Source organism: Hippoglossus stenolepis, chromosome 11 (genome assembly GCF_022539355.2).
Source record: "Hippoglossus stenolepis isolate QCI-W04-F060 chromosome 11, HSTE1.2, whole genome shotgun sequence".
NCBI lineage: Eukaryota > Metazoa > Chordata > Actinopteri > Pleuronectiformes > Pleuronectidae > Hippoglossus > Hippoglossus stenolepis.
The window spans coordinates 9759672-9779942 of NC_061493.1; the positions used below are offsets into that span (position 1 = coordinate 9759672).

A 20271-nucleotide genomic window follows, 5' to 3' on the forward strand; every position below is an offset into this window, starting at 1 on the left:
CGTTTGCCCAAGATGGAGAACAGCTTCAAATTAAATCAAGCGAGAAGCCAGTCATCCTGCAATATTAAAACAAATTTAGCCCAATATTCAAAAATACACCTGTGATCAATGTTTGAAATGCCCCATGAACTGCTGCTTCCAGCATCACCTCTTCCTCATCCTGTGTGTCTGTACGAGTGTGTGCGCGCGGGTCCGTCTTTGATTAATTGCTGTACTGAAATCAAAAGAAGCCATTTCCTCTTAGTCACGCCTGCGACCCGAGTGCTGGGCTACGTGTCACCTTTGGAGTGTGGCTGCAGGATGGATGTGTGTTTTCATGACCTGCTGTCAGGCCTGGGAGGGGGCACAAGTGGAGAGCATTGTCTCTTTTCTGACTTAGACATTCATGGATCATCTTTGATATACTTGTACAACTTTAATGAAAGAACTAAATGAACTTTCAGGACAGCGAAAACAATGATGGGCAGAGATCGATAGAAATGGTGTGTCTTATTGTGTTGATGATAAAAGACAGTTACAGGGATTGTTGTACAGCTGCATTAACTGGAACGAAACCAAATGAGAACAAGACTAGTGCATCTTGCTGAAGGGCTGATGGTTGGCTGCACAAAACACACGAATGGTTTTTCATTCTCATCAACCTTGAATTGTGTCTGCGACAGCATGTACTCGTGAGAAAGAGACATTTTAAATTCTGGACTCAACGTAACGCTGCCGTTGGTTCACAAGGACGATGTGGAGATTTGAGGCACAGTGACCAAACATGGATGACATTATTGGGAGGCCTTCCGGACAACCTCTTCCAAGCACCCTAATAAGTCTTTGATCCCCTCATTATCCCCCCAGCTTTACAGCAGCAGAGCAGAGACTCAAGCGGAGAAGTATGTATGGCTCTCTGGTCTCCTCATATCACCTGACACACACCCATGCACACGCACACCCATGCACACGCACACACACACACACACACACACATCAATCCTGCCAAAACAAATGGAGATTCATTAAAGCCAAGACTGAGGCCGTGAGGGGCTATAAATAACACAGGATCACTGAACCCTGACCGACAGTCAGTCACTGACATCCTGATAAAGTAGAGACAGGGGGCTGCTTGTTGTTAAATAAAAAGTGAGGGCTCCCAAAACAGCCAACAGGCAGGGATGCATTGTGCTCGCTTCCTTTGCCGGGTCCATCTCTCACTGGCAATATTTTTATAACCGTGCTGCTTCAAGTTCACTGTCAAGACTTGATTTAGGGCTCCAATGCAAACAGTTTTGGGTAAAGCAGAGGGGAGGGGAGGGGAGGTGTGGAAAATAAATTGGACTCTACGGGGGCAGGGGCCTTCGGAGAAGGCGAACACGGAGGAAGCAGGAGATGATTAGAGGGGGGGAGCTTCAGGACCTCACTGCGAGAGGTTAAGTAGGTTTTCTCTAACAGCTAAACTGTAGACCACTCCTATTTAGATAAAATGCTAACAGGAACATTTCCACAGATTTGTTTTTGTCTAGCAAAAGTAAAAAGTGGGTTGAGATGATAAAAAACAAGTTGTTAATTGTTTGGCTCCTCGCAAATAGGACACAATAAATCACAATTACACATTCTGCATGGCTGTGTACATTTTACCACACACTTGTGCATACAAATACATACATATGCACAACGTGGAGCAGTGTGCGGCATTAATTGTCCTCATTGACCTGTGTGTGACTGAGTTGAAGGTGGTAGTAATCACAAGGATCCCAGTGGGGGTTCTGTGTTGTACAGAACTTTGATCCGACACGTGCGGCTGATTAGAGGAAGTTGTTATGAGGGAGGACATTGTTAACATGTAGCCTCTCAGATACAGGGAGAGGGCAGTTCTACGAAAAACTGCTTTGTCCGTCTCGTTATGCAGCGCTGCAATTTACAGCCAAAAGTGCTGCTTATGTTTGTGTGTAGGAAAACATGCGCAATCAATTCCTTCCATACTGTGCATCACATATGGGTGTTGAGGTGTATATTATAAATTTATTGTGAAACTTTTTTCTCATCAAATGCTTCGGACTGCATCTTAAGTCGAGAGATAAATCAGGTTCAACATTTGAAATTCAAATTTCCCAAGTAACTAGGTCAGGAACTGCATTGAAGTGCAAGTGGCTATTGTTCAGTAGTGTGGAAAATTGCCCCTCTATTAGCTTAGCTCCAAGAATGCTAATGGGACAATGTCCTATAGATGGAGCCGAGATGGGCAGCAAATAGAGGCATGGAGGAAAATCAAAAGAGTCGATGACATCAGAGAGGGCCATGGAGGATTGTGTTAATTGTGTGGGCTGGGTACGAGGAAACTCATGATGAGTCAGGACAGGAAGTTGGTCGTTGCTGTTCATAGAGGACGCCTCTTGCGCTCTAGGATATGACAGAGGAAAGATGGGAGACCTTGTACTCAAGCGACAAAGGTTCTTTTGTGAGACGGGGGGAGATCACAAGGACACAGTTGAGTTTTTGTGGTGGAGGAGAAGATGATAGAAACATGACTGAAACTGGGGGAGATTGTGGAGGAATGTGGGGGCTTCTCGGTTTCTGACTCAAACCCCCTAAAGGCCCAGTTGGCTTGAGAAATGACATCATGCATCTTGGTATGCTTGAGTAAAAGTTTGAGCTTTTCTCGTCCTGACATGCAAATAAAATGATTTGTTTGTGCAGCTCCTGGTTGTGCATGTGAACTTCTTATATTTCAAAAAGGAGTCTCGGTTTAGAGAATGTACACTCGAGGACAATCAATGCATTTCCACCCCGTTTATCTGAAATGAAGTGTGAAAGAGCAGGCAATCCTCCTCACTTAGGATAGATGGTGGTCATCTTGGCTGCTGCGTATCCTGGCTTGCACACTCCTTCGCTGAGGTTACCATACTTGTACGCCAACTCCAGTGGCCTGCACATTCACAGAACAGAGAGAGAGAGAGAAATTAATCAGATGCATCATGATTAACTGATTATCAATCAAACTGACACATTTCAAAGCCTCAAACGCTGAGCTTGTCAAACAATCCGCTTATGGAGATAGGGAAACGGGTTGCTGAGGAAGTTGGAGAACTCAGCAACAGCTCAGAATATCACCTGTGTGTGGCGAGACAAAGCAGAGAGGCCTTGTTCAAATAATCACACTGGCAGTGCTTAAACTCGAACCTCCCGATTACTAGTGTGATCATTAATAACCTGATGAATGCCATGGATCCAGTTCAAATAAACAGGGAGAAGGGAGAGAGGCCCTGTCTTTGCACTATGTGAGGCCCAAAACCAAAGATGGCACATGAACAAGCTTGACTGGGGCCTACTCATGCACAGTTTGAAGTGGTACGTGGACTGCATGGATATTGCTCTTGTCGACCAATAAAAGCTCTTTAAACTACAGGTCACAGTCATGCAGCACTTCACTAAAGCAGTTTTCAGACATGAACCCTGGAAAATGTGCCCAGATTTTTCTCTACAGTTTGCCTTCCACATATGAAGGACATCAGATGCGTTTACAAAAACAGAAAATTCTCGTGAGTGTACAGGCGAGGGGTGGCGCAGAATGCAGGAGGCAGGATGCAATATATAAATTCTGCTGCAGGGATCCCATGCTTTTGTTTCCAGCACATCAAAACCGTCTTTGGCCCGTATCACCAAAAGCTGTTAAATCTCGTCTTACCCAGTTGACAATTTCTTCTGCATCTTCTATTTCTATGACATTTCTGTTTTATCCCGAGATGCTTGTATTCTTTGTGTCTTTTTTTCATCCGTTGCGTGTTAGAAACATAAATCAACACGCCCCCTCGCTCCCAAAAAATCCTCCAAAGAATTTCCTGGTGTGTTCTCACACGCGCTCAATTAGAAATTAATTGGACATTTACCAAGTTTTTTCATGGGGGGAGGCTGACAGGAGAATGTCATAGCAACTGACTGAGAGCAGCTTAACGCACACACACACACACACACACTTGTACTTCTATCTTAGTGAGGACACTCATTAGCACATTGCTATCCCTAGCCCCTTACCCCAACCTTAACCCTCACAACTAAATCCCTCACCCTCACCGTTACTTAAACCTAATTCTAACCCGAATACTTAAAGCAAGTTGAAAGTGGGTCAGAAAGTGAGAACCGCCCAAAAAGTCCTCACTCTGTAGGTTCTAGGCTCAAAATGGTCCTCACAAAAGATATCTATACAAGTACACACACACGGGCCAGTTTGTTGTTCCCATGCTAATTGGAGGAGCTGGGAATGGAACCATGACCTCTCGATGAGTGAACCACCCTCTCTACCTCCTCTCCCACAGCCACATTTCAATCCTGCCAATGTTTTTCACTTGCAGCTTTACTGGTTTCAAGGTGGTAAACAGTTTGGTGAGAAAGAAATATATGGGGCACTTTTATATCAGTCAGTCACAAAACTAATTACTGGATTTAAGATGAATTGTATGCATGTGCAGTAATGGTGTAATTAATGACACTGCAGACCTGTAGGGAGCTGTATTAGATAAACTCAACCCATGTGAAAACCACCATAAGTGTGTAGTGACATAGTGCTTACAGTGTGTGTGCAGAGTGTGGACAGACATGCCCTCTGAGAGCCGGGGGGGTGATGGCAGCGTATGATTATTAAGAGTGTCAAACCAATTCAGGGAATTATACACATATCAAGAGACACGCTGACACAATGACAGCTACATAATGACTCAAGGTAGCATGTTCTTACTCTGACGAACCACAGCCGCTCTGGAGAGAAACTACACTAATTTCGAAATGTATTACTCAGACCACCAATCGCATTTGAGCATTTGTCGCCAGGCTATAGTTAGGACTCCAATGAGATGCTGCATGTTTATTAAAAAACTCTAGTGAGATGAAATGGCTGAAGGTTTACATTTTTTCATATTTCATGTTTTCCCATTGATCAACCTGAAATTGTATAAAATAAGTGTTTAGCTGTAAAACATATGTTAACTAATGGGAGTTCAAGTCTAACTGGGGATTCAGCTGGTCAATATATAACAAGTATCCCACACAGTACAGGATGGAGAATCGCAAAATGTTTTAAATTAAATGGAAGATGTGTTTACTAGAAAAAAATATATATACTCACAATTTTGTGTCCAGCTGCAGCAGAAAGCCCTGCTTATCATACACTGGAGAAGAAAGCAGAAACAGAAACACAGTTACCACACACGTCTAAAAGGGAAGTACGTCGAAAAACAAATGGCACCTTTGGGGTGGAACACTTGATGTAGTTGGTTCATGAGCACGGGTCATCCAGGCTACGCAATTTCAACTATCAGCTCATTTAGCTGTAGTTAACAAATCTGTGCATCTTTCACAGAGAAAAAAAACAAATGGCAAATGTCAAAAGTAAAAGCATTAGAAGTTGTGACAAACAAGACAAGCAGAGGTTAGGGAGAAGCCAGCCAAAACAATCTGTTGAGTTTAAAATAAAGTTAGAAAAGAAGTTAAAGAGATCACCTATGGTCAACCAAAGGGGCAGCCAATAGGTGCCTGGTGAAGCACTGAGGTAGAAGACAGAGAAGCACAGAAAACTAGGAGATAAATATTTAAATGTTCAATTACATAATTTAAGCATCTGCAGCAGTCTTTACAATGATGCATACATTGTCTAAAAAAACGCTTAACAAGTACTATTATATTAATTTCCGTCTATAAACTGCTGTAATAGCATTAGTATGACTAGGTTTAACATGAGTATTAGTTGAAAGTAGGAATAGACCCGGTATTACTCCTGTGGTTGCGGATCTTGTCTTCACAGAGAAGCTGGAGGAGAAAGATAAAGAAAAAAGGACAATGGGAATGCATGAAGGCTGGTTAGGGAGGGATCCAAGCACTGCCCTGGATGACGGGGACTTTGCCATAGCAGCCAAGATGAGTGTGTGACTGTGTGTGTGTGTGCATGCGAGTGTGTGTGTGCGTTATGTGTCTGTTGAGAAGCATAAGGCAGCCAGAGGGGGGCTGAATCAAGGAAAACAGCTTAGGAAAAAATTAAAGGGGCTGCGGTCCTTACAGTAAGAAAGATTTCGGTCTTTGGAACCTTACAGAATTATTGCATCAAAACTCCTGCAAACTGCTTCACTTGCCAAAGATTTGTTACTGAGCTGAGACAACAGAGGGCAGTGGTGTATCACACACTGGATCAAAAGGAGGACGATGACTGAGCAGAAGATCGACCCCTCACTTGTTGTCATATTCAGTATTTGATGAATTTACTCAGCTTTCCATGTTAGGAAAACATGATAATGCCGCCCCATTCCAAATGTGGCAGCTGGGTAGTATTGCAGGGTTTTAAAACACTGTAATTTTCTTTCGAACCCCAGAGGGACAACAAAGATGAGAAAGAGTTAGGTTGGTGGGGCTGCCGATGTACCTGAGCCTACTATTCGTCCCACGCTGATGTCTGGTTCCACCGCTGCAACACAAAAGCTCCAGTTAGCACCGTTTGAGGTCTGTCTGTTATGGCAGTGGACTTGAGATTTAAGCCAACCGCGAATGTGAGACATTACGGAGTAAGAAGAGGACGAGGAGGAGCAGAGGTTAGTAGCTTTAATCCGAGTGGGTTGAATTATAATGCTGCCACCCAATCTTTATTCAAAGATGAAAAGCCCAATGAAGTGGAAAATTAACTGCAGAAAGCCCCCGTTGTGATTTTGCGATTATTATGGTGGTACACCGAGTTACCCATAAGGATTAAATGAGTGACTGAGCACAAACATTTTGTAAAATTAAACAAAGATACAGATGGTGATAGGGAGGTGAAAGTGGAAAAATGGGAAAGCGTTCATTGTTGAGTTAGCAGGGATTGTAATTCCATAGGACAAAATATCTCAGCAGCCCAGATTAAATCACCCACTTCATAGAAGTCAACCAGTACATAAAGGCAGTCTCATTGCCTCTACCTGTAATTCTTTTCACTTCAGCCCCTTTAGTCAGGACTACAGTTGTCTCTTCTGCATCACTGTCTGTAAACAAAAGGGGGTTAAGACACTGAAGTAAGTTTGTCATCAATGTAGAAGATTGGAAGCCACTATTAATGATAACCATACAACTATTAAACAACACCAAGTACTCAGAATGTAAAAAATTAAATAAACGTTTTCAACATCAGCTTCAGCAAAACACAGACAGTGGCTGTGCACAAAAACAGATGCATACAAACAGCAGGCGCACACACAAACAAAAAAAGCCAAAAGTAACGATATATCATATCAGAATATGATTAGAGTTGTGTTTGTTATGCTCAGACATTAGAAACTGCTGTACATTCCCTTTTCAATTATAATTTATTTTCTTAAAAAGATATGACAAAGGACCTTTGATTAAGGTGTTTTGCTTCAAACAATAACCCACACAGATTTTAATAGAAAAATAAATATGCTTCTATTGCTCCCATCACAATAAATCAGAGGACAGCTGCACTGTCACTTCCCAAATACCAACAAATATGTACGACAAAACCACTGAGCCCTCTTCAAAAACAGATCAAGGATGAAAAGTTCTCTTAAAAAAAAAAAAAGATTCCACAAATGCTAACACGGTCTCTCCATGCGAGGGCTTCTGGCAGATCATAATTCCCCAGTCACAGTAAACCTGCCTCAGGTAATTCTGTGAAGACGCATAGCTACAGTTCAGAGACAAGAGAAGGCAATGGCCAATGCTTAAACCAAGCAGAAGATATTCTCAGTAGCACACACACTCCTTGAGCCCTTGCTGACATTACTGCGAAAGAGGAACTGAAAATGACAAGAGGAAGGATTATACATCCTTATAGATTTTTTGATCAGAAGTATAAAACAATTCCCATGAAGCTATTTTGGAAAAATTACATACTCAGAATTGGTGACTACGTTTACATGGACACCAATATTCATTGACCTTGTTCTGAATGAAACATTATGAGTTTCAAATAAAATATTTCATTCCTATTCCAGTTTACATGTTAAAGTCTGATTATGACTCACATCAGCATTGTGTACTTCTTCTTGTTTACAATTGAACCCAGCGCATGCAGCATCAAGCAGTCGGCAACTGATGTGCGTCGATGTCATAAAATGTTGAGAAAACTCGTATAGATGTCTACGTAATGCGACTAAGGTCAGAACCGCCACATGTCTCAAATTGATTATGACTTATTCTGAGTGTGATCTTATTCAGACTGTTGTTCGATCAATCAGGCTAACATCAGAATATTGGTGTCCGTGTAGATACATCTCTTCTTAGTAAACAACTGGATTTATCATTTACTCATAATAAAAAAAAATTATGAACCACTTCAATTATTTTAGAAAAGTAGTTGTCAGGGGGAATACAATGGGTTAGAAGTGAAGTTATATATTGTTGGCTACTGCAATGAGAAAAAAAAAAGCTATAAGCAGCTTGGGTTGTGACACACATTTTTTTAATCAACCTGTGGGTGTTCATTTCAAGTGTGATGTAACACGCTGAGGACGGTGGTGTTCCTGTTACGAGCACCAGTTAATTATAAAAGGGCTATGCTAATGTATGACCACCTGTTATCAAGTGACAGTAAGTTACAATATCCCAAACTACAAGTAAAATCCATTTGCTGATGAAGGCCATGAGATGTGGTTATAGGTTCCAGAAAATGTCTAGTAAGTGAACCTTTTTAAAAATTGCAACTTTGAAGCCATTCCTGTTGTCTTAACTCTGAATCACTTACAAACGTCAGACATGTTATTTCTACTAATGTGTACTTCTGATTTCTGTTCAGACAATTAAACAGTTATTGATTTGATTGCATCCCATAAATGCTTCAATTATTCCTGCCCTGCTGCACTGGGAATAGTCAATGAAATCAGATCAAAAGTTTTTACACAAACAAAACATGACTACAGCTCAATAGCTGTATTGGAATTGAATAGATTGAAACTAAAACCAGTATTAACAGGGATGATATAAAGTTCGCTTCATCAACAACCTGATGATGTTTGTCATTTTAAACACAGTGACACAGCAGATTGTGTGAATTTATTTCATCAGAGCTGACCAGGCTTTAGTTGTGGTTTTAGAATTGAACGAGACTGAAAGAAAAACAATAATACAACCAGAGAGAAGTGGCAGGTAATCACCTTGACTGAGAACTCTGCTGGAGCCGCGACTTTATGAGTACAACTTAAAAAACATAAAGGTGGAAAAAAGAAGACTGTTGAAAGGACACCGGTAAGGTGAGCCCCTCATCACTCGAGCCTTACAAGGTTCAAATATCCACTCCAGCTGACAAAGGAATGACAACTGTCACATGAAACTGCTGTGAAATTGACACTCAGGGTGACAAGGCAGTGTCAAAATAAATTTAAATTAAAAGACACGCTGGGGAAGCGAATTCAGCACTGATCTGATCAAGACTTCAGGCATTACACCATTGGGGTCTTCTCTGTCACAGAAAGAGGCTTCTTCCATCTACACCGACTACAGTGACTTGCCATCAGAAAGTGACGAGACTGACTGCATCTATTGCTTTTCCAAGTTAAACCGCAACTGAGTTTTTTTCCCACTGAGGTGGGTAAAGGCTTCTTGCCTAAATTTTAACCAATCAGAGGCAGGGTAGGCCCAGGCCTTCACACACCTCAGTTGAGAAAACAAAATATAACTCCACAAAACCACTGAAGCCCTAACCCTGACCAATGCAGAAGGGGGGCAGGGTTTGATCTAAACTGGTAAGAGGGGGAAAAAATTATCGAGGCTGTCCCACCGGGGCTAGTTAGCATGCTAACTTGCGAAGAAGAAAAGAAAATGTGAAACGGAAACAAGACAACAGATAACATTGATGTTCATCTTGTGGAGTAAAAAAATGAAATGCCAACATTGGCGTAGGTAATCGCAAAAACGTAAATACAGCCACTTTAAACCAGTCTGGATTAATCATAAGACTGGGGTTAAAGAAGAAGAACAGGACAGGGAACAACCCCTATCTTGTGGTGACCATCTGGTGGATACAGCAGCTGGTTAAACCCAGCTCCTGTCACATCCCATGTTTACAAGCACAACACACACATTTTCCCACAGGTCAGCTTATCATGACAAGGGCTTGTTGACAGTACCATTAACACATGATTAAAGACTGTCCTAATATGGCTCATCATTCAACAAGTACAAAGATAATTCCACCAACATAACTACAGGGGCACTCATGATGATGATGTATATGGTAAGCAGGGTATAAGCCTCTATATGATCCATTGAGCAGTGACTTATTCCCGAGCACTATAAATCAAGAATGAGGAAAAGAGATTATCCAGATTTGATCCCCTCACAGAAAGAGCGTAGTTTAGCTGACCAGGCGAGGAGGGCAGGAGAGACTGTCCACATGCTCATCTTTCCACTTTGACCCTCTTAAAGCCAAACATCTGGCACCACTGTACTGCAGAAAGCCAATATTTCTCACTGCAATCAAAGCTGCTCTCCTTTCTGTGCCGCTGAACCGTGGGCTGGGGAGAAAATGCAGCACATTCTTTTGGCTCTCTTCACATCAAAGGGTATCATGCGGTTATTAAAATAAACTGATAGCAAAGCATTTCAATCCGATGACAGTACAAGGTTGAAAGCATGTCACTGCCCTTCTTTAGAATTATGAGCACAACTGCTGACTTTAAAAAAAAAAAAGAGGAAAGTATTGCAACAGAAACACTTTTGTCACAAACTGCCAAGGTCTTTTTGTTGATCAGGGGTTTTGTCAGTGACAAAAACCCAAAAAGGGCAAGTTTTTTTTTTATTTTTTTAAATGAAATTTTAAAGAAAACCATTTCCCAGTAATGGAGGGGACACCAGAAAATTAAGTCAGTCACATACAGTATACAAACTGTGTACTCTGTTTCTTTTTTGGGGCAGTTTGTTACAGCCACTAAAATTGGACAGTATTATGAATAGTATGTCACACACTGTGCATGGCCGATCAAAGTCAAGTACAACACAGACAGTTTGTAACACTTAAGTTGACAGAGATTTATGTACACTGACTTAGAGCCTACATGTCAAGAGACCACAAACAGGCATGGGTGGGTTAAAATGATGGAGATGATGTGTAGGAATTAGGTTGTAGTGCATGGAGAAGCTGGAAATAAATAAGTATTAGTTGACACTGGACATGGTTTATCACATACATGTAAAGGTTTTTCTTTTCTGGATGATCATCCCTGTCCTAATGTCACAGAATTTTACACAGGTTGGTCATGAAATGTGTTATTTTGCTGTACACTGTTTTTCGCCATGACTTACACAGGAGTGATGTAGACGTCTGAATGGAGTTTACCACAAATATTCCTGATACAACAGTCGAAGCAGAGTCAGTTGTTGATGTGAGGTGCTTAGTGTGAAGTGCTGGAATTACACCCGAGCGTCCTGACATCAACAAGCCATATAAAATCAATACATTGCCAAAACAGAAAAATAATCCCGCCAAAGCATTTGTAATAAACATGACTGTTTTGGAGTAGGGTGAACTTGACAGAAATAGGTTCATTACTCATTCAGAGCAAGACTATTCCAAACAGGACAGGTGGGCTATGATTAAAAAGGTTTCCTTGGCTATTTTCTTTACATCAACGCCAGTGTGAGGATATCAAGGACACAACACAAAGATGTTGTGATGGGGAGAATGCCCCTTGACGTTGGTTGCCACCCGCCAATAAACCCAACAAAGAAGAAGAAGGTAAACATTTCCCCCAAGCTTCACACTTAAGACACAGCGTTGTTCCTCTCAGTCTTGTTCTAAACAGTAACATTTGAGTTTTCTGTGCCAAATACTGCCCCCTGAGATTTTTCATAGAAAATAAAGAAGGCAGACACAAAAAAAAAGTTTCACAAATCTTCCAGCCCCCTCTGCTGGACTTTAACAGCTATTTTTTTTCAGGGTGCCCACAAAGTATGACATAACCCCCCAGCACACACACATCATCAGTTTGTAGAAAATGACTCTGATCATCCGTTTCATATAATAATTCCAACTGAGCCAAATAGCAAAAATATATAAAACACCCAGGTCCCATATAACTACCTTTCTAAATATGGAATAAAAAGCTCAGGATATTCAGCATTACTTGGAACATTTAGTCATGTCCTACACCCAAACATACAATCCATGTTTTAAGTTAGAAAGTGCAGGACGTGCATGCTCGTGTTATAAAGGTCATCGTGACACTGCATTTGCAGTTTAGTGCATTGGGTTTCATTTTGTGGGTGTCGAAATTTCAAAACACCATTTCCTCCCATCTACAAAAGCAGATGAGAGAATGTAAGTAAGAGGTTAAAGATTGAGTAAGAAAAAGCTTTAACCTACTTGGTTATCACCATTCTATGGTTAACACATTGGTTTGGTTACGGTAAGTTGAGACTGTCAGATTTCTCTGTCCTATCTGTCGGACAACATACACGAGTGTATCCCCTCATTTAAAGTGGCAGAGATGGAGTAACTAATGTTGGGTGCACAAGGGAATCAGATTAGGCTCTCCACACAACATCCGGTGGTCTGGTGAAGTGGAAGAAAAACTCATTAAATATCAGACGCAAGCAGGTTTTGCGGCATCAACACAGACTGATATCCTAACAGTTTAGCAGAGAGACTACAAAATACTATGAATAAAAACACTGAAATAGATGAACGGGTGACTGGCAGTCAGCACAGAGAGGCAGACGGCAAAACGGAGACAAACAGACATGCTCAATACAAACAGATAAAACTGTCTACATTTCTGAGGGGCTATGACAGCTGGATGATCAGGTGATGAATGAATCAGACTGGTGATGTCACTTACGAGGCTTCTGGCCCCACACGTGTAGATGTAGCTTCCCAGAAGAGTAGTAAATAAAGCCCAGGACCAGCATGGGGCACAGGACGAACAGCAGCTTGTGTGTGGGCTTCATGGTCTTCAGTCATTCACATCGCACCATCCAGGTCATCACCTGAAACGAGGAGAGCAGGATGTCGTATTAGCACATCCCCAAAGATAAATCCATCTGTCAACAGCACAAATCTAACCAAATCATTGGTGCAATGATAGAGAGAAAAACATTAGGAAACAGGTAAGAGGGAAAAAGGTGGAGCCAGAATTGAAAACAGCTTGAGGATAAAGGGATTACTAATGTAGTAAGAGGAAAATATGATGTGTGTAAACCACGAGGACTGGAAGGCAGTGTTAGAAATTGTGGTCGGACTCCATCAGGGTTGAATTTGACATGTCTTCCTTTAGCTAGATCGTCTCGCCTTGAGGAATAAGTTGTGTTTGGAGAATAGAATCCAAAGACGGTTACAAAGTACAACAAGAAAACAAATATGAGCAGTATTTTCCCCCATTTTTGTGCGACATCTTGATAAACTTCTAAAGCAGGAGAAGCAGAAATAAAGACTCCATGTCTGTGGTTGTTTTGGTCCAACAGTGGACGGTACACTGAGTGGAGATAAGTGCTGCACATGTATCAATAGTGAAAGTCGCGTCTGTTGCACACGTCTCAAAAACTGTAACGTTCTTACTAGTTTACAGGAAACCACACCCTCACTGCTTCAGAAAACATGACATGACAACATGATAGCATGTGCAACCCCCGGCCTTTTTTTCCATCCAAACATGATCTGCAGCTTCAACAGGGCCAGTTAAAACACAGCATGCTTTGCAGAATTTCCTCAGATGAAAAAAATATGAACCATATTCCATCTGGGCCATCTTTCTTTTATCCCGAGGACTGCTAAGTGCAAATGAAGGACTGTAAAAGCTTTGGCAAAGGGAGGTGTCTGAGCAGAGTTGAGCTCAGACAAGACCGCTGCAAACCCATGCATATTTAAAAAGCTACAGAGGATTGGTCCTCTCAGATGAACAGCAAATTGTTGATGATACTCTACTCTACATGAAATCAAACATCAACCAATAATTCAATAGGTTAACGAATAAGATGGTAAATTGTTAATACTCTATAAGTTACCTGCTAAACAGTAAGGCATTTATACTGATCAATCTGGACTTGACTAATGAAATATTCTCCCCCTCTTGCACGTCTCTCTTCCTCTCCCTTCTCCAGTGACCCATTACAGTTGAGGCAGATGACCAACGAGTCTGGTTCTGCTGGAGGCTTTTTCTCTCCAGTCGCCAAGTGTTTGGTCACTTGGGGGAAACTGTTGGGTTTCTCTATAATATTGTAAGGCCTCCACCATATGATGTGCCTCGAGTAAATGTGTGTTGCCATATGGCATGATACAAATTCAATATACATTTAGTTAGGGCTGAGGGATATGGCCAAAAATGATCAGGATAAAATTGTTTGTGGTTTTGTTTATATATGTTGATATCCATAATATCACAATAAATGTCACGTTATTATAAATTTTAAGGTTAAACGCGGATTTTTGTGAGGATGGTTGTGGTTTTAAACTCTTCATTATGGACAGTAAATGACGAGCACTTTTTAAACAGCAAAACGCTTTACAAAACTGATGTAGACTTGTTATGCGTTATACCTCTTCACTGTGCTTACACAATGCATAAGAGATATATATCAGCATGCATTTCTATGCATTATTCATCCCTTATTTATTTATTTTTTTTAAAATCTTCTTTATCTCTTGACTGTTTTTTCACTGTTGATCCACTGGTATTTATACCGCAGTATTTTAAAGTTAGTTCTTTGACAGACAGGGAGCCAAAGTCACGATCTGAGGCCTGGACTGATGTGAACCACTCTCTTGGTGGTAGTGAGGACTCCAGCAGCAGTGATCACAAAAAGCTGCAGCTTACAGATCGATTTTTGGAGAGTCCTGTAAACACAGCAGTCAACTCTACAGAAGACATTGAATACATGGGCAAGTTTTTCCAAATCCTCCTGAACTACAAGTCCTGTAATCCTCGATACGTCCTTTGTAATTGTGTTAATATGACTGTTAAAGGGAAGGACTAAATCCATGACTACACCATATTTGTATTTGTATGCATCGTTCCTTGCATTATGTATCCCTTATTTTGTTAATCTTCTTTATCTATTTAGAAACATTAAAATCATTGGATCCTTGATATATTTGGGACTCGTAGTAATAACTGTTGCTGCTGTTTATCGTTTAAATGTACAGTATTCAAACTTGAAGCTACAGTCAACACACAAACAGTTAATGCGAACGGGACATTATTAGGTTACTTGTGACATTTTACATTAGATTACATTTCAGAATTGAGTTAAAATGACAGACAGTAATAAAAAATGGATAAGTCGTTAAACTCACTACATCGTTGTGGTTGGAGCAGTCACCTCAAAACACACCGTTACTCGTGTTGTACTCACGGTGGTTGTGTAGAAAGTGTCGTGTTTGTGTTACATCTGAGTTTTCTAACGTGTGGGTCGTTGACTGGAAATAATAAAAAAAGTTGACTGTCTTCTTAACAAAACAAACATAACGGAACTTTGCGGTCTCACAACTCAACGCTGGATCCCAGTGTACACACAGACACACAATGGCTACTCACCGTTAACACCCTGGTTCGTAACTTTAACCTTAGAAAAACGCTGCGTTTGAGGTTTTTACAGCCACATACCGAGCAGAGCTAACGGCTAACCCCGGGCCATTCACTAACACTGGAAGTTAGCATCGCAGCATTGACGGCAGATAAAGATCAAACCGCTAACCGTTAGCTTTGTGTTAGCAGGAGCTAGGCTAAAGAGCGCTACGTTGGCATAGCGGATAGTTCGCCTTGATCACCATCGGCAGGCCCCCAGCTCCGGAGCCACACGGGGGCTTGTGGAGAAACGTTACCCCTCATCCATGAGCTCATGTGCCGCAGTCAGAGCTGTAAAATGTCTGAACCTGTCCACACATGTACGGTTAATGATGATGTGCAACAACGGCGAGGGGGGCGAAGTCTGACGAGGTGTTGATTCAGAGGTAACCCCGCGGCTTGGTGGACCACCGGCTCGCCACTAAATACAATAAAAGAACGAGATCAAACCACCAGCCGATGTGCGTGATTCTACACGTTACCTCGTCTTCTCCTCTGAGTCCTCGGGTCAGAGACAGCAGCAGCAGCCTCAGTTCAAACCACGGACTCGTCGATAACACGACCGTGTGCTCCCCACTCTCCAAGCCATCTTGATTCAGAAAAAAAAAAAAAGAAAGATCCGTGGAAGTAGCACAGACCCGACTGCCTGCGAGTCTCTCCCCCTGCCTCAGCAGCTACACACACGGCTGGCAGAAAGAGACGGCAGGCCCTCCATCAACACCTCCATCATCACCAGCAGTCACATGAGATATGTCGGTGAGTTACGATGCCCCCCCCCCATCACCCCCTCCTGCTCCAGCTAAAATGAATGCATCTTTTTCTTTTTTTTTTTCTCTGCTCACCCTCACGTGGTGTCCCTCCTCTCTGCTCGTCAGCTGTTAACATCCCTTCGTATCCGGGTTTGCATTTATACCCAGCAGACACGTCAGCCCTCTCCCCCAACACCAAACTTCTGATTGGACAATGTACAGTGGAGTTTAAAAAAAAAAATCCTTTTAATGACAAATCAGTAGGTGGCACTATCACTGTCACTACATACAGACTAATAGATCTGTTCAGGTCGGGGCCCTGATCATAGGGGAGAATTTTGGGGCCAGTTGGACAATGCAAAGTGGAGTTCAAAACAACTTAATTTTGTCTCTGATCAGTTGGTGGCGCTATCACTGTCACTACATACAGTGTATTGGGCTGTTCAGGTTGGGACTGTGATCATAGGTTTAAATTTTGGTGTCGATTGGACAATGTACAGGGGCGTTAAAAAAAATGTCCTGTTTCACAGGGAATCAGTAGGTGGCCCTATGACCCTGACTTAATATTGACACATAGAGCTGTTCATGCCGGGACACTGATCATGTGACATCATTTTGGGGGCGATTTGACAAAGCCCAGTGGAGTTATGACAACTTCATCTCCTTTGGTGAAGGATCAACCTTCGCTGCACCTCAACGTTTACACGGTTTGAGAAAATAGGTCACAATTCTGACTATGGTCCTATGACTTGTCTGAGCTCATTTGAGCTGTATGTTGTAAAGCAGCCAGCAGCAGTGCATCAAAGTATAAAACATGTCACTTCTTGCCAGCAGGTGGCGCTGTAATGATGAGTCAATATTGACATATGGATCTGTTCGGGGGTGGGACTGTTATCGTGTTAAAGAGTTTTGAGGCTGATTGGAAAATGCACAAAAGTGAACGCTGCTTCTCCATGTTTAGGGTCGACTTCGGGGTCACAGAGCAGACCTGTGTCTGACGGCCTGAGGGGTCTGGATGGTTCATAATGTAGCAGTAGATCACACGTGTATTCTGGCCTTAAACCCTTCAGTGCTTTATGAACCAACAGCACTATTTAAAAGTTAGTTCTTTGACAGACAGGGAGCCAAAGTCTCGATCTGAGGCCTGGACTGACATGATCCACTCTCTTGGCGTTGGTGAGGACTCCAGCAGCAGCGATCACAATAAGCTGCAGCTTACTGATCGATTGTTGTAGAGAGTCCTGTAAACACAGCAGTCAAGTTTGTCCAAATCCTCCTGAAATATAAGTCCTTTAATCCTTTAGTGTGGCTGTTAAAGTCTGAGTCTGAGTCCATGACTACACCAATATTTCTGGCTTGGATTTAGTGGTTAGTATTTTACTCTCATTAAGTTTAATTGAAACAGTATATTCCAGATCAAAGCACTTTTAGTTTAGAAAAATATGGCAGCAAGTCTTTAATCCATTGAGCTCTTCCCGTCCTGTGTATAGACTCTAGTATCAAACGGTCAATATTTGTCCAAATCAATACAGACCTTGAACAGTGCTGACAGTGTTTGGCTGTGTGTAGTCTTTGGAGAGCTTACTGACATGTTTCTAGTGATCCCCAAGTAAATTATTATTACCCCGTTAATCTGCGTTTCTTTAGGATACATCGCAGGACGATGATGTTTCTCTCTGCAAACCTTTAAACTTTTGGTTAAAGTGATAAACTGGAATCATGGCTGTACACTCACTGCAATGTCCAAAAAAAGAATATGACTAACTGGTACTTTGAATTACGATAATGGAAAACCACAGGGTGACACCCGTCGAATGAGTCAAATGTTCAAAGTGGGATAGGTTCGAATATTCCTCACATTCAGTACAAACAGCACGGAACATTTTGCCCTTAAATTTTGCCCTGAAAACAGTGATGTATGAAGTCATTTATCCAAGATAAATACTTGGAAAGCACCTTACACTTACAGGGGGGCACATCATTCACCCATTTATCTACACACAGACACACACACACAAACACACACACACACACACACACACACACACACACACACACACACACACACACACACACACACACACACATACACACGGACACACACACAGAGTAGTGTCTCCATGACTTACATTGATTTCCTGCAGATTTACTCAAATCTTAACCATAATTACTACCATAACCCCTACCCTATGCTAACCTTAGCCTAAACTTAACCCAAACCTTAACCTAACCCAAGTCAAAACTTCCAAGACAAAGCCTAAACTTAAACCTAACCTTATCCTTAGCCTAAACTTAACCCAGGCCTTAACCTAGCCCAAACATTAACCTAACCTTATCCTAACCTTAACCCAAACCTAAACATAACCCTTAAAATGTCATGATTTTTATTATGGGAACTTGCTTTTTGTCCCCGTGATTGTGTAAATAGATTTAAGTCCCCACAACATGAGTAATACCTAGACCACACAGACACACTTACACACACCACATGCAACGTACCACATGATCTCTGCTCCCATTTTCAGACACTTTGATTTGACCCTCCCCCCTGTCTATAAGTTTCTCTTATAAATAACACTTTTTCTTTAAAGGGAACTGCAGTATGACATCACTTATATTATTTTAAGGGCAACACTCTGTCAGTCCTCATTAAATACCAGCTGCCAGCTCATGCTCCTGAGCACACATGTACTGTACAGTCAAGCTCGGGTCTGGTTGTGTCCGCCTTTTTAAAGCTGCTCCCTTTTAATCCTATGTTTCATTCTCATTGTGAAACTCAAAGCACTAAAACAAAGAGCAGCATAAAGCGTGTGAGACAGTCACACACCGACACCTTGTTTATCAAGCGTCTAAGAGCAGACTTACGGATTTAAATTGTGATTCTTTACTAAGATGCCTAGTAAACATGTTCCCTGCAGACCTTGTATGTCATCCACGATAACAATTGGGTTTTTAGCCTATCATGTGTCAGCTCACAGGAGATTGTTATATGGCAGCAGATCCATAGTGCTGTCCTTCACACCTGCTCGTGTTACGTGATGATTCAGTTTTCCCCTCGTAATATGCATCTTATTTGTGCCCTGACATTCACAAAGTCTCACATCCGCTCTAAGCAGTTGTAGGGCTGAGAGCCAAGGTAACAGAGGGTGGCTGTGTGTGTGTGTGTGTGTGTGTGTGTGTGTGTGTGTGTGTGCAAAGAGTGTCAGAGTAGCATAGCGATCTATTAATATTGAATCAAGCAGGAAATCCCCCCCCCGAGACTGTTGGTGAGTTGGCAGCACTTTGGTCTTTGGTGCACAGATCACAGGTTTACAACGCTCTTACAGGAGGGAGTGATCAATGGCCAGAGAAAACAATGCAAAGAGCTGGAATGTACCATTCTCTAAACATGTCTGGGAAACACCATTATTTATTTGTCTGCCAGTGAGCAGCCATGTTCCTGAAGGGGAAAAGCCCTGTTTGTTTTAAACGTCCACATATTGTTGTGCGGTTGCTTCACTTTACATCCTAAGTCCAACTGCCAACATGAAGCCACATCCATCTTCAGGAGAAGTGACAGTGTGGTTTTCCTGCTTCTGCTTCGTCGTGCCCCAATGCGCTAATTATTTTGGAACTGGCATGGAGTAAGTAACAGATGAGAGCAGTCTTGAGTGACACATCTGTCATGATAATAAAATAGACACTCCATTCAAAACAAACTCCTTCAGCCTGTGCGTACTGCTGATCAGTGCCGCTAGCAGTGATACCATCGCTTCAACCGCTGGAATTAATATTCTATCTTCTTCGAGTCTAGTCAGAAAGTTTCCACTGTGCACAAGCGACCTACTCCAGGAACCTAAAGGTACAACAGGTCAGTGGGTGACGGAAACAGTCTTGTGCTTGTATCAATTGAGGCTTTTAAAAAAAAATCCAGTTTCCTGTAATATACATTAATAATAACGCTTCCTCTCGGAAGAAGCTCAGCAGAGATTGTCAACCTCATGATAAAATCTGGGCTTACTTTAACCTTT

General features: G+C 41.9%; 1 protein-coding gene across 9 annotated transcripts in view; it reads right to left on the minus strand.

The window, feature by feature from the left end:
* st3gal3b (ST3 beta-galactoside alpha-2,3-sialyltransferase 3b) overlaps positions 1-20271 on the minus strand; it is a 53283-nt gene that overhangs the window by 25354 nt on the left and 7658 nt on the right. Inside the window, exons 1-7 of one of the 9 annotated variants that reach the window (XM_035171083.2) lie at positions 16355-16429; positions 15995-16101; positions 12792-12939; positions 6921-6983; positions 6392-6433; positions 5105-5147; positions 2819-2911 (exon numbers count right to left, since the gene is read on the minus strand). In XM_035171083.2, coding sequence (XP_035026974.1) covers positions 2819-2911; positions 5105-5147; positions 6392-6433; positions 6921-6983; positions 12792-12900 — 350 coding nt within the window. In that variant the 5' untranslated portion in view covers positions 12901-12939; positions 15995-16101; positions 16355-16429. Of the gene's footprint in view, positions 1-2818; positions 2912-5104; positions 5148-5750; positions 5785-6391; positions 6434-6920; positions 6984-12791; positions 12940-15482; positions 15850-15994; positions 16300-16354; positions 16430-20271 lie in introns of those variants that run through there. The other 8 variants (XM_035171086.2, XM_047342052.1, XM_035171087.2 and 5 more) reach the window with 8 other exon arrangements.